At 36.2% G+C, this 17,820-nt stretch overlaps 1 protein-coding gene across 1 annotated transcript; it reads left to right on the top strand.

The window, feature by feature from the left end:
• The first annotated feature begins 5,502 nt into the window (after positions 1-5,502).
• On the top strand, positions 5,503-13,327 carry LOC145572250 (transcription factor BHLH42-like). Its single transcript, XM_081631245.1, has 9 exons — positions 5,503-5,615; positions 5,938-6,198; positions 8,737-8,833; positions 9,329-9,343; positions 9,801-9,857; positions 10,176-10,506; positions 10,677-10,958; positions 11,762-12,576; positions 13,160-13,327. Exons 1-9 carry the CDS (start codon positions 5,503-5,505, stop codon positions 13,244-13,246), a joined length of 2,058 nt encoding a protein of 685 aa, XP_081487371.1. The 3' UTR covers positions 13,247-13,327.
• Positions 13,328-17,820: the final 4,493 nt, after the last annotated feature.

The following is a 17,820-nucleotide window of genomic DNA, read 5'->3' as shown; positions in this document are numbered from 1 at the left end:
ATGGTGGTGGCCATCGTCTGATAGAGAGGAGAGTGAATGGGAGGAGCTGGAGAGGAGAGCTTGAGAGTGAATGAGAAGTGAGGGCGGGAGTGTAAGAATTCCCTAAAATTTCGACCAAGTTAAGGAAGAAAGGGAAATCCCGCTTTTTTTTTTAAATTAGCAAGCGGTTTGGGGTTGAACCGCTTGCCATTTGTTATAATGGCAAGCGGTTCGCGCCAAAACCGCTTGCCAATTGGTATTAGAGGTTTTTTTAAAAAAAATTAGCTAAATGGCAAGCGGATTTTTAAAACCGCTTGCCATTTGGGACTTCCCATCACTTATTTTCTACTAGTGATAGAAACTAAACTAAAATAGCTAATAAGAACAAAAATCATGAAAAACTCATAGAAGTGAACGAAAAAACCAAAATGAGTTATAAAAACGGAAAACAAAAGAAAACTAGAAAGATTATATGAAAATAAAGCAAGAAAATATAGAAAAAGGAATTAAAAGCTACTCTATTGAGCGCCATAAATGACACTCATCACTGACCGTTCCCCGGTCAGTGATTGCTATTGCTTCTCTTTTTGCTGGCGGCTGCTAGAGTATGATCGGCTTCCTTGACATCGTCAAGGTCTATTGGCTCCTCCCCTAGGCCGGTTGTCACCGCTGTGGGCTTGACGTCCGAGAGATAACATTCCCGGGCTATCTTTTGGTCCCCGTTCAGGGAGCCAACAGAGCCATCATCCCTTTCATACTTAACCATCATGAGGGAGGGGATGATGACTGCCTTGGATTCGTTAAGAGTCGGATGCCCAAAGATCAGATTGTAGGCGGTCAGCTCTTCAATGACCAAGAACCAGACTACCATGTGGCGTCCTTTTCCTTTTTCTCCCAGTCGGATGAGCAGATCGATTTGGTGGAATGGGTGTACCACCCCACCCCCGAAACCGACTAAGGGGTGGGAGACTTGGTGCAGGCTGTCAGGCTTGTATTTCAGCCTTGACAAGCACTTGTAGCTGATGATGTTAGAGGAGCTACCAGTATCAATTAGAACCGGCCAACCAACTGATGGGCGACCTTGCATTCAATGAAAACTGGGTCATCATGCGGCTGGCAGACTGAGTCGCGGTCCTTTTCAGTGATGACGACCTTAGGGAATTTACTGGTAGATGCTTGACCATCATCGGCATAGTTGACGTCCATCTTCCTCAGATGGTCCTTGGTGCCCCGATGGTAGAGCCCCCTCCAATAAAGCTGCCTGCTATGGTGTAGTTCGGATCTTTGTCAGTTTCCGAACTACTAGTAGACTGGGCAGTCTTTTTGGACGACTGCCCTGGGTTTGTCTTCAAGGTAACCTTGGATTTAAGGATGTAGGACTTCAACACCTCTTGATCGGCCATACGGTCCAACAGCCGCTTGAGGCTATAGCAGCCATTGGTGTCATGGCCGATATCCTCATGGAAATGGTAGTACTTGTTTTTGTTTCGATTTTTGGTGGAACCTTTTATTGCAGCCGACTTTTCAATGGTCAGATGGTCTTTTATCTCCATGAGAATAGAGTAGCATTCTTTATTAACACGTACCTTGGAACGTACGATTTATATTCTTTCTTTTCCTTCTAGGACGGCTAATTAGAGTCATCAACCGCCCAAATCTCTTTTCTCTTTTTGCTCTCTTCAGCTTTGGGAGCCGGCTGAGCAGGTCGACTCTCCTTTTGTTTGTCAGACTTTTTCGAGTGCGACTGATACTGGGCGAGCAAAGGTCGGTCGCCTGTATATAGGCTTCCGCCTCCATCAATGCCTCTTGGAGAGTGAAGACTCTCTTTCGGACGAGGTCGAACTTAAAAGTTGACCCGTCCTTCAGACCCTTGAAGAAGTCTGTATAGGAAACTTTGTCAGACAATCCTTGAATCTGGATTCTCACCAGATTGAACTGCCTGACGTAGGAGCGAAGTCCTTCTCTCTCTCCCTGCCGGATGGTGCTCAGATCGATACTTGCTTTCTTGGCACGGATGTTCATTAAGAAGTTAGAAGCAAACAAGAAGGCCAGCCTCTTAAAGCTATCTATACATCCGACCGGCAGGTTGCCGAACCATTATTGGGAAATGTCCTTCAATGTAGCCGAGAAACACCTGCAGGTGCAGGCTTCATCCAACCCCTGTAAGTACATGAGGTTGGTGTACTGAGGTGGTCCTCAGGGTTGGTGGTATCATCGTAGGCACCAACCAAAACATTCTTAACCTTGGTCGACTGTGCCGCCTCGGTTATCTCCCTGGTGAACGCAGAGATTGTTCACCAAATTTGAGTAGACGGAGCTGCCAATCCAGGGGCTGGACGTTGTATGCCGCCTAACCTTCGAAGACGGTTGGCTGCATGTAAGGTGGGGCATATTGCCCGTATGGCATCTAAGCCACATATGGGGCTGATCCAATCATATAAAGGCAAGTATGGACGGTCTTGCCGCCTGAGGGACTCTCATAAACTGATTGGGAATACCTTGTCGAGGTATTCTTGAAGCTATTTGGGGAGCTCGACGTAGAGGCCGACTCCGACAGCTGCTGGTTCTTAATCTGTTCGATGATGTGTCGAGCATTAGAGAACGATTTTTTGTTGCCATTCGGATGAACGTGCCTGATGACTTTTCTTGTGCCTGTCTTGGGCAGAAGGACTTTGGACCAGTCTATTGCAGGCGTGGCCTTCATAGCCCTTGCTAGGGACAACCGTCCTTTTGTTGATGAGGTCCTTAATCTCCCCCTTGAAGCTAGTCATGAACTTCATGAGTTCATCCTAAGTGACGAGAGCAGTACCTCTGGCAGACTGGGTTTCCCCAGCCGGTGGTCCGATAGATTTACATGGACCGGCTTCACTGTTGCCCCGTTCTAGTTTATCTCTGAAACGGATGCACTTAGAGATGAGTGACCCATCATGGGCCATACGAGTTTCGACTTCAACGTCGTTGTCTGTATCATGGTCCGAATGGACCTCCCCGTCGACCGGAGGCCGGTTGGGTTCAGATGGCGGTACAGACTCTTAAACCAACTTAGAGGTACTCTCCCCACAGACGACGACAAATGTTTCAAGGATTTTTTGGTGTCCTGCGAGAGAGTTACAACACCAAGACTGGTCCAGGGCCGTTTGCACCTGCAAAAACACGGAAGCTCCGGATGGTCGGAGTTCACCCTCCAACGGTTAAGTTACTAAACGTTCAGAGTGAAAACATGCAGAAAATGAATATTTTCTCGGAATTCGAGATCAGGTGTTTTCTCTGTTTTCGAGAATAATAAATGATGTAATGACTGTAAGTTGCCCAATTATTGGGGGAATCTCCCTATTTATAGGATCCTAGAAAGGTGTGCCCCTGCCCTAGGGTTTGATGACCTAGGGATTTGGGCTGCGCCATTTCGCGGCAACCTCGGGAATTGGGCCTTGAACGCCGACAATTCCTGAAGGGTATCTGCTTTGCCACGTGTCTTCCCCTGGGTTGGTCCATTTGGAGGCCTTCATAGGGTGACACGTGTCAAGCTCAGAGCGAACCATGTGGCAAGGTAAAAATACCCAAAACAATATTCACCCAAATATAATTCAAAATTTCATTTTTAAATTCAAAAATTATTCAAAAAATTTAATAACATATTATTCAATTAAAAAGAACATACTTAATTTATATACCTTAAAGAACATTGTTTGTAATATAAAGAACATATAGTTAGAACTCAAAAAACATACTGATTAGACTCCAAAACATATTTCATTCCATTTAAAAATATGATAAAAGAACATTCATCAGAATATGAAGAACATCATATTCAACCTTTGAAAACATTACCAAAACAGTAAAATAGATTAAAAAAAAAATTGAAAAATACCTTCTCTTCAACAACGAATTCGTCAATTACACCTTTCAATTAAAAGATTCATGGGAATGATAAAATCAACTCCGTAATAACATTCAATAAATCACTTCAAAATCTAAAATTTATCATGGCTTCTCTCTCTATAAAAATATCATTTCACTCTCTTAACAAAAAAATGATATTCGGTATAGCAAAAGTAATATAAAATGTAAATAATAAATCAATTTCATAAATCAAGGAATATAAATAACAAATCAATCCCTTAAATCTAGAAGAGAATCGTTTTGATTTTTTTTTTCACTCGTGTACTTTGTATTTGCACACGATGTCCTTTCCGTGTTTACATAACTCGTGTATTCTAAGCGAGTGTACCATGAGCATGGTACACCTGGGTGTATGACGAAAATTTCAATATTTTAGTAGTATACAGTATCCACATACTCCTTATCACATTATTTTGTGATTATAATTAAAGAAAAACATATAGTCATGTGAGATCTTATTAGATTTGTATCAATGTCTACTTTATATTTTTTTATTTGGAGTAATTTATGATATAAATGGTTGAATTTATTCATAGATAAACGTGAAAAACATAAATCATCAAATTTAATCAAAGTATAAACAGTATTGTAAACCATAAAAATTCAAACATGTGATATACAAATAAAAACACTACTATAAATACTGTTGTTTTTCGACACATTTTTGCTGTATTTTCGACGCTAAAAAGCATTGAAAAATAAATTCTTGACACTTAAAAGCGTCGAGAAATATACGGAAACAATGATTTTATTAATATTTTGTGGATTACAACTCTCGTAGATTTCTTGATTCCTCTTTCCCGTACGGGGCCTTATCGGCTTAATCCATATTATGTACCTGCAATGTTTGGTCGTAGGAAGGAGATAGGGTTTTTGTGACTTGTTTCATCTGATCCTAAGTCGTAGAGTAGAGAATAAGAAAACTATCAAATAATCTACGAGATCTTAAGGATAATATCTTGTATTATTTTATATTATTTCCAAATTTACATGTAATTAACACCTAAAATTAACAAAATTCCGGTGTCTACAAGTATATAATTCAATATGTTACAAGTAAAAAAATTGGAAGAACTGTGTAAAATGTTACTTGTGTAAAATGTGTAACTATGTAAGTTGTTTCTTATTTTAAAATGAATTTAGGAATGTAATAAATAATGCAAGTGGTTTTTTTTTTTTTTTTTTTTTTTTTTGAGGGGATACAACATACAAGTACTTAATTTTAGTTAAGTGTTTGCCCTACTAAAATTAAATACCCAATTGCTTTTTCTCTTCAACTAAATTCAGGTATATCTGCCAGTCAACTCATAATGCACTTCTCAAATTTCATCTTTATCCTTCACAACACAAAAATGTATTACTACTCAACGTAACTCAAACCCTAACCAACTCCTACTACTTTCTTCTTTTCTCTTCTCCATCTTAAACTCAAAACTTTTACGCGAACATTAATTATTGTTCGTAAGTCGTTTATCCCTTCAATCTCTCGATTTTTTCTTCGTCCATCAACTCCACTTAATATATACACCTTTGTCCATAAAAGAAGGTAAGGTATCATACAAATTAGAAGATCGAAACACGATTTTTGAAACAACGAACGGAAAAGGAAGGAGATCAGATAAAATGAGTGTTCCTGAGTCAAGTAATAATAAACAACTTCAACATATGTTACAATCATCTGTGCAAGCAGTTCAATGGACTTACAGCCTCTTCTGGCAATATTGTCCTCAACAAGGGTAAATTTTCACTTAATCATTTTCTAAGAAAAAAAATTATATTATATCATAGTGTAGTTGTATTTAATTGTTTAGAAAGTATAATCAACTACAAAACTTAGTTATTGTTATTTATTTACCAATTTTATACAAAAGTTGTTAAGATGAAAAAACCTACCTAGATTTTTTTTATTTAAATATAATTAGGTTGTTTTAAATAATTTTCTGGTTCCACCATGTACATATAATTAGGTCGCTTTAAATAATTTCTGGTTCTGCCCCTGTATATATAATTAGGTCGCTTTGAATAATTGTCTAGTTCCGTCTCTGTACATATGGATAGGATATTAATGTGGCTAGATGGGTATTACAATGGAGCTATAAAGACGAGAAAGATGGTGCAACCAATGGATGATTCAAGAACTGCGGAGGAAGCATGTGTACAAAGAAGCCAACAGCTTAAAGAGCTCTACGAGTCATTATCAGCCGGAGAGTCAAACCAACCGGCAAGAAGGCCGTGTGCTGCGTTGTCGCCGGAGGACTTGACGGAGTCCGAGTGGTTTTATCTCATGTGCATCTCTTTTTCTTTCCCTCCTGGTGTAGGGTAAGTTTACTCAACCATCTCTTTATTTTAATTGCTTACCATTTTCATTTGCTTTTATTTGTATGTTTTTTATTTTCAAAAATGTTTCATTTAATTTGATTATTTACGTTCTCTTAGGCCGTTAATATTCTTATTTTCATAAGCATAAGATTATAAACAATAATTAAGATTAAGTATAAAAAAGGTACTGTAACATATAACACAATACTACATCCATTTCTGAAAATCTAATTCTACTCACTTAATTTTCATATGGCCTTAATGAAATAGATTTGTGAAGCCTAGCTTGTTAGATTCATTTAAATAAAAAATTTCAAACTTTTAACTTTTTAATAACTTTCACTCATACACAATTGAACATATTCATAGTTAAAATTGTGGATTACCATTCAAAAACAAATGGTTCATTTAAATAAATACAACAAGATCTCTCGTGATTATCTTAAATGTATGTGTTAATAATGAGAATGTATTACACGTGTAAGTTAAGTATTGAATTTAACTCAAGAAAATACAACATGATTTATCTTTTGTGGTGGAAAGAGTATAAATGTATAATAATTAAGAGAAATGAATTAGTATGTGCTCCACTACATACATCCTCTACATAAAAGTAAAGTACTCTAGATTGATTCCAGTTATATTATTAATTATATGCTTTAGACTTAATACATTAACAATATTATTTCGTTGAATTAGTTAATTATATCCTTTTTTAGAAGTTGGGTGTAAATAACAAAGTGAAATAATGGATGTTCCAGCTGCAAAGGCTTTAAATGCCTTCTTCCATCTCAATCTAAGAAAGGAAAAAAGAAATAAAGATTCTCTAGCATTACTGTTTTACCACTTTGTCAAGTGGTAAATAAAGTTACATGTCAATTACTATTTACTATTTTAATATGTTGAAAATGATTTCCACAATTAAATTTTGACTATATACTCCTAATAATATGTGGACTGATAGATGATTATAAGATGATGAAAATACTGCATCCTATTTAAGGCCTTAGAGGCACTTTTGTGAAATCATATTGAGCCTTTATTTGCATGAAGTATTGATATTTTGTGGGAGTTGTTAGTACTTGTGATGAAATTAAAATAATATAAACCCTAAAAATATTAATTAGGTAATTGTGGTAGTGTAATGAATACTTTGCTAGGCAATACAATGTATATTCAAATATGGGTCGATAAGTAACTAATATAAGAGGTTTAATTTCAAACATGTCATTTGTCTTAACTGCAACGACAATTAAATTTTATGTGGTTTTTGGCTGAATTAGTTTTAGTTTCAATCAATAACAAAGTAATTAATTGACCCCTAAAATTTGTTTTATTAGGAGTAATAATGACTCATAAGGATTCAATCCCTCAACCTACGAGACCAGTGCAGAAAATTAAGTCCCAATAACCTACTCCCAATTTTCCCACACGCCGATCAAATAAAACAACCATATGATACAAAACTTGTCCGAATAGATAAATGATTGCTTTTGTTTTTACATTAGGTCATGTATCTCATTAGGATATCTAGTGAAAATTCAAGGTTGCTCTTACAAGACACTAGAACAACAACTAAAAGGTGCACAAATTTCAATCTTCTTCCTATAATTGTAAAAGACTACTATACCCACATGCCACAATTACCCCCTCTTTCTTTGTGTCTCTCTCAAGGAAATAGTTGTAATGCATGAAATTCAAGGTAGAAAGATTAACTAAACACATAGAAGAAATTAAAGGGAGTAATAACTATGGCTATATGTAGAAAGACTGTTTAAAAGCTACTATTTATGGAAAATAAGGTGAATTAATAGTAGAGTAAATTCAAGTAATTGCAACAATATAGCTGCAACAATTTGGGGTTATATTTGGTGACCACTACAATATTGTAGGAAACCAAAACTATTAACACTTATTCAATTACTTTCCTTGTTAAGCAGCTGATATGGATGGATCAGCACGCTTGAATTCAGCTGCTTTTTAAGCTAACCACTAAATTACGTTTTACTATTAATTACTACTTTGTCTTCTTTTTGTTTCTTTGAATATTTAGACCATAAAAAAGGAAAGTTTGAAGCAAATTTTACTCCTTTGTTCCTTTAATTCGGTAATGCAAACTAGATTGATACTTGTTTTTTTTTTTTTTTTTTTTCTGAATAAGTGTCTCATTTTGATCTATTTTACTTGATACAAAAGTATAAACTTTAAATTCTACTACTATTGGGAATATATTTTAACAATAAGAATCAATTAGAAATTGATTATCATGAAGATGAAAGGATATGGAAATTAAGTAGTAGGTTAATTTTTATAAAACTACAACTGTAATAAATAAATACGGAGTAATAAAAACAAATTTGAAAATTTCTTTACCAATGATATGTACTACCTTCGATTTTTTTAGTTACAACTTTGAAATATTTTATATCTCACAAATAATACTCCAAAGTTGCAACTAATAAAAACCGAAGGTAGTATATTGATTGGAATAAGTATGTTAAGGTGTATGTCATGAATATTTATGTTAATGTTAATTAGGTTACCAGGAAAGGCGTATGCCAAAGGTCAACATATGTGGCTAACAGGAGCAAATGAGGTAGATAGCAAAGTATTTTCTAGAGCAATTCTTGCCAAGGTAATAATCTCTACTCTTAAACATTGTTTTGTACATCTAACACAAAAATGAAAATTGAAGATATTGTATTTTAAAATGCTAATTACCTATTTTCTTCATTCTAATAATATACTAGTAATAATTTTGATATGAAGATAGTTATTAAAAAAATGTGTACTAAAAGATCAAAGTTACATACTTCGAAATTAAATTATCATTATGCGCATAATTTTTTAACTCTTCTCGATCGACAAACGCAAGTAGGCTTTTGGTCATATTATTTCATTCACATAGACAATAGTTGAGATTACTGAGAGCAATAGAAGTCTTTGTTGATATCAAGATAATAGCATCTAAATACAACTTAATAACAATAAGTATTATTTGATTAATTGATAACTCGGGTTATTACTGGTTAAAAAATCAGTATTAGTACGCTCCTAGTGGCGGAAACACAAATGTTCTAACCTCCATTTTATTCCTCTTTTTTTCATGGTGTGCTTGGAGCTCTTCCAGAGTGCTCGAATACAGGTACACTGTTCCATTTCCAACTTAATCAATTCAAAAAAAATGCTATAAATATTACTTGTCTGCTTTAATCTATAACACTACGTATTTCCTTCATTCCATATTAGTATCGCAATAATTAAATCTTGGCATTATTTACGTACTATCATTTAACTATTGATTGTGAATTTTACTTGAATATATAATGTGAATATCTGTAAGTATAAATATTTGGTCTTTGACATTAAACATAATCAACTTATAATATTTTTACTTACTACTCCGTAATACAAGTATATAATTGAATACATTAATAATAAAGTTATGCATTGAAATGAATATAGCTTCAACTACTTTAATTAAAAAAACAAAAAATGGAAAAGTATGTATTAATCCCGACTTTAATAATATCAACAAAATCTTATTTGAAACAAAAATGAGTAATTAACAAAAGTTTATTCTTTGACAACATGAATTGCAGACTGTAGTGTGCATACCTGTAATGGATGGTGTGGTGGAGTTAGGATACACGGAAAGAGTAAGTCAACATTTCACCCTTATAACTTGTTACATATAGCCTATGAATGCCAGATTCCATGGTTAATATTCTCATTCATGTTACACACAAGCTTACTACTTTCTGATTTCTATAATGATGCAAGGCAAATTTAGTTGTCACATACATTAATTCAAATTACTGATATGCAAATTACTTTCTTAGCTTGCCGAGAGAGTAAGTCATTATAACCCTCCTAAATTGTACTTTGTACCTCTGTCTATTTGTTTGGGATTCCCCTACTTGACTTCAACGATGTATTTTGCTTTCATACAAACACTGATTTTTTTTGGGAAGCAGGTTCAAGAAGACCCATCTTTTATTCAACAAGTCAAATATTTTTTCGACGACCACTACCACCACCACCAACTCCATAATGAACTACCATTACAACCAAAGCCTGCACTCTCGGAGCACTCTACCTCCAATCCAACTGCATCCTCCAACCATTCCCACTTCCAGTCTCCTCTTGCCCTTGCCACATACACCACTGTCGACCCACTATCTATTCCTAGTGATGGAGCCAACAACAATGATGATAACGATGAGACTGAGGGCGAAGCTGACTCAGATCCTGAGGCCCAGGCAATCCTTGGCTTGCCAGTAAAGTTGGAACTACGATACCAAAAAGGTAGTCCATTCTCCTGTTGAGCCATATTTACATGGCCTTTTTTCTCCTGATAGAGTGATGGAGCGTACAAAGCAGTCATAATATTGGGACTTTGAGAGTATAATAATATTTATGTATGACCTTAATTCCTTACGTAAGAACAATTAATATTACGCAATATTTGTTTCCAGGTATTACTGTTATTCCTGACTCATCTGATGAGCCAAGCGAGTTAATGCAGATAGAAATTCCCGAGGACATACAACTCAGCTCCCCTGATGTCGTATCCAATAACCTTGACTCGAACTTTCCCTTAGTGGCTGTTGGTCCAACACCTCCAACACCAAGTCACGAGCATCACCCCGTGGACTCATTCATAACAACAAAGTCAACTCGAAGATGGCCTGTTATGCAACAGCAACAACTAGAGGATCCAATAATTATTAGCAACAACTTCCAGACACCATCTCTAGGTAAAATTAGTTTCTTACCTTAGGCTTGTCTTTACAATTCTAAACTGTTGCACCACCACTTCAAAGCCAAAAAAAAGATTTTCATTTAAAAACTTCACGAGGCAACTCTCACAATTGTAAATTATTGCACTATTGTTCCCACATGTTAGTTTAACCTAGCTAGTATAACATCCTGAACAACTTGCTAGACCTTCAATTGTGACTGCCCGCCATAAAGGGTAAAACCTCCATAGTCCATACAATATCACAGCCTATTCACAGGTCTATCATGAAAAAAAGAAGGAACAAAAACATAAACATCAACCAAAGATGAGCGCTCAACCTAAAAAAGAAAAAGAAAAAAAAAAAACGTTAAAACTAAAATTGATAAACCTCAAACTAAAAGTGTATAAGACATTAATCAAAAGTCAGAACAAACTACTACAAGCCACAAGTCTTAAATCTTGACTAAAGTATTATGAATATGATCTTTAGATTTTCATAGTATATTGTACAAGCTTATTTTTGTTCTGTTCCTATCGGCTTCTGTTCCTATCGGCATTCAAAGACTATTGCTGTATGTGTAACAGTTCAGAGTTGCAGCTGGTATAACGTTAACATATGTGTCCTGGCAACATATGTTTTTAGCGTTTATCCTGGTGCTTGATAGCTTAATGTTATGGCTACCGTGATGGAAGAATTCATCTTCCCAACCCTTCTACTTTGCAGCTACTATACTAACATTAGACTAAATTCTTGACCAACGCTTAATCATAATAGTGCATGCAGCCAAGTCTTATTTCTAGATTGTTCTAATTTTCCAGGTATCGCTCCAATGGAAAACCTCTCCCAAGAAGACGCATACTACTCCCAAACTGTCTCTATCATCCTTCAACTCCAATCTACCCGATGGGCAGAACCCCCTTCTACCACCTCCGTTGCAACCTCCTCTTACCTCTCCTACTCTTCAAACTCTGCCTTCTCAAGCTGGACACCAGGGTCCAACCACCACCACTCACCAGTGGAAGGCACCTCACAATGCCTTCTAAAAAATATTCTATTCACTGTCCCTCTCCTTCATTCCAAGTACCGCGAAGAGAATGTTAGCTTCCCCAAGTCAAGCCTGCACTACATGGCCCTTGGTCGCGGGAAGAGCACTAGTGGACCACCTCATGATGAGCTCTCGGCCAGTCATGTATTAGCTGAGCGTAGGAGAAGGGAGAAGTTGAATGAGAGGTTTGTCATTTTGAGGTCATTGGTGCCATTTGTGACAAAAATGGATAAGGCTTCTATTTTAGGGGACACCATTGAGTATGTGAAGCAGCTACGCAAAAAGGTACAGGAACTTGAGGGACGTACAAAGTCTGGAGAGGAGAGAGATAAGAGGAAATTGCAGGTGATAGAAGAAAGCAGCAGTGGAAGTGAAATGAGGGGAAAGAAGACTGCAGCACAGTCACAACAAAGTAACATGTTAGAGGTGTCGATAATTGAGAGTGATGCATTGGTGGAGTTGCAGTGCCCATATAAAGAGGGGTTGTTGCTGGATGTCATGATCAAACTGAGGGACATGCGACTAGAAGTTACTACAGTGTTGTCCTCCCTTAACAATGGCCTTCTTGCAGCAGAGTTAAGAGCCAAGGTATTATTTCTCTTAATCCCAAGTATACCACTTCACCAGATTTTTTTAATTAAAGAAAGAATGCCACATTTTCTGTCACATGCATTACTTTCCTCATTTCTCAACCCAGCATTTCTTTTTTTGTAGAAGTTAACATTTTGTTCATTTTCATTTCTTCAAACAATACACATCCTACAAGATGCAACATTTCATCCTCATAAAATAATGTGAACTCCAATATACTCTGTTTTAATCTTTATTAAACAGGCCATTGTAATTTATACTGAGGTTCCACATAGATAGATCCCGGGTTCAAATCTTCACCCCCCTTAATTACCTAAATGCCTCAAAATCCTCCCTCCCTTAAAGTTATTCTGGTGTGAACCAGAAAATTTCAGTATGCAGCAGACTAGTCATGCCCAATATTTTAGCATCAGTGTTGCTGTGATATACTTGTGCACAAGCATTTTCTTCGTGCTCAATCAAAATATCAGATGTCCACAACCATTTTGCACTCAAGTAGAATCAAAGTTTGCAATATTCACATTAAATAAAAAAATAAAAAAAAAATATTTGTTGTATAATTTCTGAATTTTATGAGCAGGTTAAAGAGAATGCCAATGGAAAGAAACCCAGTATAATTGAAGTGAAGAGGGCTGTGAATCAAAAAATACCTCAAAGTGACCCATAAGTTTTGATGTGCATCGGAACAATGCATGTGCACTCAGCTCTCTCCATGTATCTTATCTTTATCCACAAAGTAGATTATTCAATTATTGTAACATACAAGAAGTAATGCAGAGAATAGAACTGCCTAGCCTAGTAGCCTCACATGTTGCAGCCAAAAAATACGGTAAGGGACCACATGGTCTACCCTGTCATTGCTTTTCTTCAAGTAGAAGTGTAGAACACAGAACATTGGAGATGTAACCATGATAGATTCAAATATTGGAAAAAGAAATATAACAACGACTGCTAAAGATTACAGTAAAAAGGCATACAAATGGAAATATACCCGTTTTAAAGTTATCGACCTTTAATCTTCAGGTGAAGGATTCCCTAAAGCAATGCCCTTGATTACATGCCGGCACTGAAACCTGCAAAATTACTATATTAAGGACATAGTTTTCATACACATTATACAGAAAACCCTACATATAAATAAAGGTTCTGCTTGAATTAAGCTATTAGTATGATGACAGATGCAGAGGCCAGAACAAGGAAAAGCAAGTAACCATGACATTTTTGGCCATAAAGCATTTCAGCATACAGAAGTAAGCATAAAATTATCTGCTGTCAACAAATTATAAGTGGCTATTGTTTATAAAATACTTATGCAATAATATCAAAGGCAAACCATTTACGGCCAACTTCAATCTAAAAAAAAAAAAGCTCCTATGTATATGAAGGTTCTACATTTGATCTCAACTATCAACACTATTAGAGGAGACTCCCAAAAATTGGGAATTAAGCGCACCAACTGTAAATTATTCTACCGTTCTGATACAGATAAAAGAGACTGCATGTTGTATAGCTTTCAGTGGAAACACATCTATGTAATGACTAATGAGCAAGTAGAAGCCAATACTCTCATTTGAGTTCAAAGTCAGAAATATTTGAAAAAAGTGAAACATAAAGCTATATTTCCGAACTTCTTTGAGAATTGGAAGACAATCCTACCATGTTAAATCACTGCATATATAATTTTTCTCATTGAAGTCAGTGATTGAGCCTGAGGCAAAAGAAGATGGTACTGATTCATGATGAGAGGTCTTGCATCTAAGCTGTAGCCTGAATGGTAAAATCTGCAGAAATAAAGCACGTGATATAATTTGCAGAAGTCAAGATGATAGTGCTAAGATTTAAATTAAGCGCTCAATAACACAACAGATTTTTGTATTTATATTGGACCATATTATTTGACTGATATAGCCAGGTTACAGAATTTGCTGGATGGCATTTCAATAAAGGGGCGCAACCTTCTTTGAGAATTGGAAGTCACGCTTTGGTAGAAAATGCAGAGGCATATTGAAGGAGGTTGGAGCCTTCACCAGGAGAAACAACTTAGTAGGACCTAAAAAGCATTAAAGGAGAAGTAATGTTAGAACCATGTACACACTCAAGCAGATTGTTTTAAATCGGACAATGTACCTGTATAAGAGACGGCTCCGACACCTTTAGAGATAAGTGCCCTTATGACCTGTCCAAAAGGAGTTAAGCTCACTTAGTAGTCTCAAAGTTCAATGCAATTAATATGGCATAGGCTAAACAAACCTTTTTCGAAAGCATCTCTATTGTTCGATTTCTGGCCTTATCTTCAGAAGCTACGGGATCTATTCTTCCGTGAGGGAATACAATCTGATAAACATGTTGTGGTCGACGTGGGCTTGCTCCAAAAACAAAGAGTAAATCTTCAACACTGGGAAACTCACGGATCAAGAGCCAAAGAGCAGTCTGGAGACCAGATATTTTACTCATCAATTTCTCAGTTCTTCTAATCTCTAATTTGACATCTCTTTTCCTCCCAATGGCTTTTCTTCTAGATGAAGCATCGAGCTCACTTTGTGTAAGAAGTATCTCCTAACATAAAAGATCTTCAGATGATATCATTCAAGCTGATAAATATTTCAACTGCATCCCATAAAACATACCGACTCCTGGTATTCAGTTCGTAGAGCATCAAATTGAAGAGTCATATCCTGCAACATGCTGCCAAAGAAAATCCGGATTATGGAAAGCATCATCGTAAAATGAGAAGAAGTAGTTAGCTTCATTTATCTAGAAGATATGTTGCACTTTATGACAGAGACTATGAAATTCCATTAAAATCAACCAAAATCTTCATTGCAATTCATAACATCAAGGCTATATTTGGATGGAAAGAAAGTCATCATCCTAAAGTAGGGGGGAAAATAATTTTCTGTGCTCCATTTTTCTTCACTCCATTTTCATTTTTTCTTTCGCCTCCAACTTTTTAGCAAGACTTTTGCCAAGGATAATGAAGTTTAAATTTGATGTCTATTGACCCCTATTTTACTGAACCTTGCTAAGCAAACTCTAAGTATTATTAAAGAAAGTTTAACAATTAAAGCCTATTATACTACTATGCTAGGAATTATCTCAGAATAGAGTAATCCAAGCTAAGAAAACAGAGTAAAAATGGCAGCCAAAGGATAGTTGTATTGCAACCCAAGATGACTTACAATACGAGCCTTCTTTCGAGAGGAAGGTGCTCTCCAATAACAAACTTCTCAACAATATTCAACATGATAATTATTCCTCCTAATGAGGTCTATTTATAGAAAACCCTCATAACAAACTCTAACTTATTCCCCAAGCTACTACTAATAGGCTATGACTAACATACCCTTCCCCTAATATTGATTCCTTGCATACTAATGGCAGAATAAGGTCAGACATGAAGTTTAATCACTTCTAATAGAGCATCTTATGTGTCTTCAACTTTTGCAACTCAATTTATTTATGCCATTCCTTCTAATTACTTGTAAAGTACTCGATTCTACTAAATAAAAAAAAAAATATGTCCACTCAAGTACCAGGATTATTTGTTCCCCACACCTACCTCTAAACTCCCTTAGAAAAGTGTATGTGTTTTTTTTTTTTAAACAAAAAAGTGTGTGTTTATTCATGCTAGTCTATGGTTCCTAAACACTGATCACATCATTAATACATATTCCTATAACACGATTGTGAGTTCATCATAGTGCAGACTATTTGGCTTTCACCAGTATTTATTGATTGATTCTATTTCATTGGATGATTGCAATGTTGGGCCCGAGTCACCCACCTTGACGGGTCACACGCACACTCCACTCCACTTTAGTATGATATTGTCCGCTTTGGGCTTAGCCCGCACGGATTTGTTTTTGGACACCTTTCCAAAAGGTCTCATACTATTGGAGTGTGCTTCCACTTATAAGGAGTTGTTCACTTCCTTAATCTTTCCATGTGGGACTTGGGATAAACACCCCAACTAACCTCCCCTCGGACCAAGGACCACATAACTCATGGCCTCCTCTCCAGCAAAACTATCTTGCACTGGCACTATCCCACGGGACACGCCACCTGAGCCACAATATCAGGTAGACTTTTTACGCAAGGCACCACAATTGCAAGGTCACATATTTGAGGGAGCCGTCCCACAAATAACGCCCGTATAGTCCCATCCAAGCCGTCTGATACCACTTGTTGGACACGGGTCGCACGCAAGCTCCAATCCACTTTAGCATGATATTGTCCGCTTTGGGCTTAGCCCACACGGATTTTTTTTAATTTATTTATCTATTTTTAACCAGGTTAATCATGCTCGTACCAAACATAAAAATAAAATAAAAAAAAATTAAAAAAAACCCTTATATTTCAATAACTTTGCTTGTTTTTTTTCCGTCTTCGAACTCTAAGGGCCTGTTCTCATACGATTATTTTCAGTTCAACTCTAATAAGTTCAGTTTAATTCAGCTCAATTCAATCAATAAGAACAAGCCCTAAGAGGAGAGTTTGAACACCTTGAAATTTCTAATAAAGAATCCACCTCAGATTATTTTGGAAGAGTTTTATACATTGTGAATCAAATGAAGAGGCTTGGTGAGTCCATGGACAGATTCTCATGTAGTTGAAAAAATACTACGTTATCTTACTTCTGATTTCAACCAAGTAGTGGTTGCTATCGAAGAGGCGAATAAGGACTTGGATTCCATGACGATTGATGAATGAAATGGGTCTCTTAGAGCCTATGAACAAAGAATAGTTAAAAAAAAAAGGTAAAAAGGAAGATGAACAACAAGTGTTGCAAGCAAAAATCTCTTTTAATACTAAAGGAGATACACATGATAAACAAAGATTTCAATCACGTGGTAGAGGCGGTTCACGAGGACATGGACGTGGCCAAGGAAGAGGGAGAAAAGATCAAAACACCAATAATTTTTATAGAGGTGAAACTTCTACCAGTGGTCAAGGTCTAGGAAGATGTAGAGGAACAAATAATTTCAAAGAAACTATAACAAAGCAAATATTCAATGTTACAATTGTGATAAATATGGTCATTTTGCATGGGAATGTTATTAAAAAAAGGTGCAGGAAGAAACAAATCTTATTGAAGATAAAGAAGATGTAAAAGATTCAACCATGGTATTAGCTCTCAAAATAGATGACAAAGGAGATGAAAATTGCACATGGTATCTTGACAATGGAGCGAGTAATTATATGACAGGAAACAAAAACAAATTTGTTGATCTAGATACAACT

The sequence above is a fragment of the Chenopodium album genome, chromosome 12 (assembly GCF_948465745.1).
Source record: "Chenopodium album chromosome 12, dcCheAlbu1.1, whole genome shotgun sequence".
Lineage (NCBI taxonomy): Eukaryota > Viridiplantae > Streptophyta > Magnoliopsida > Caryophyllales > Amaranthaceae > Chenopodium > Chenopodium album.
The sequence above is the reverse complement of the archived record's forward strand: the minus strand, read 5'-3'. Positions and strand labels throughout refer to the sequence as shown.

Bases quoted from the DNA above. Each gene is read 5' to 3' on its own strand.
- LOC145572250 (XM_081631245.1), top strand. From the start codon at position 5,503: ATGAGTGTTCCTGAGTCAAGTAATAATAAACAACTTCAACATATGTTA. The intron at 6,199-8,736 runs GTAAGTTTACTC...AATGTTAATTAG, and splicing joins TCTTTCCCTCCTGGTGTAGG to GTTACCAGGAAAGGCGTATG. The intron at 10,959-11,761 runs GTAAAATTAGTT...CTAATTTTCCAG, and splicing joins CTTCCAGACACCATCTCTAG to GTATCGCTCCAATGGAAAAC.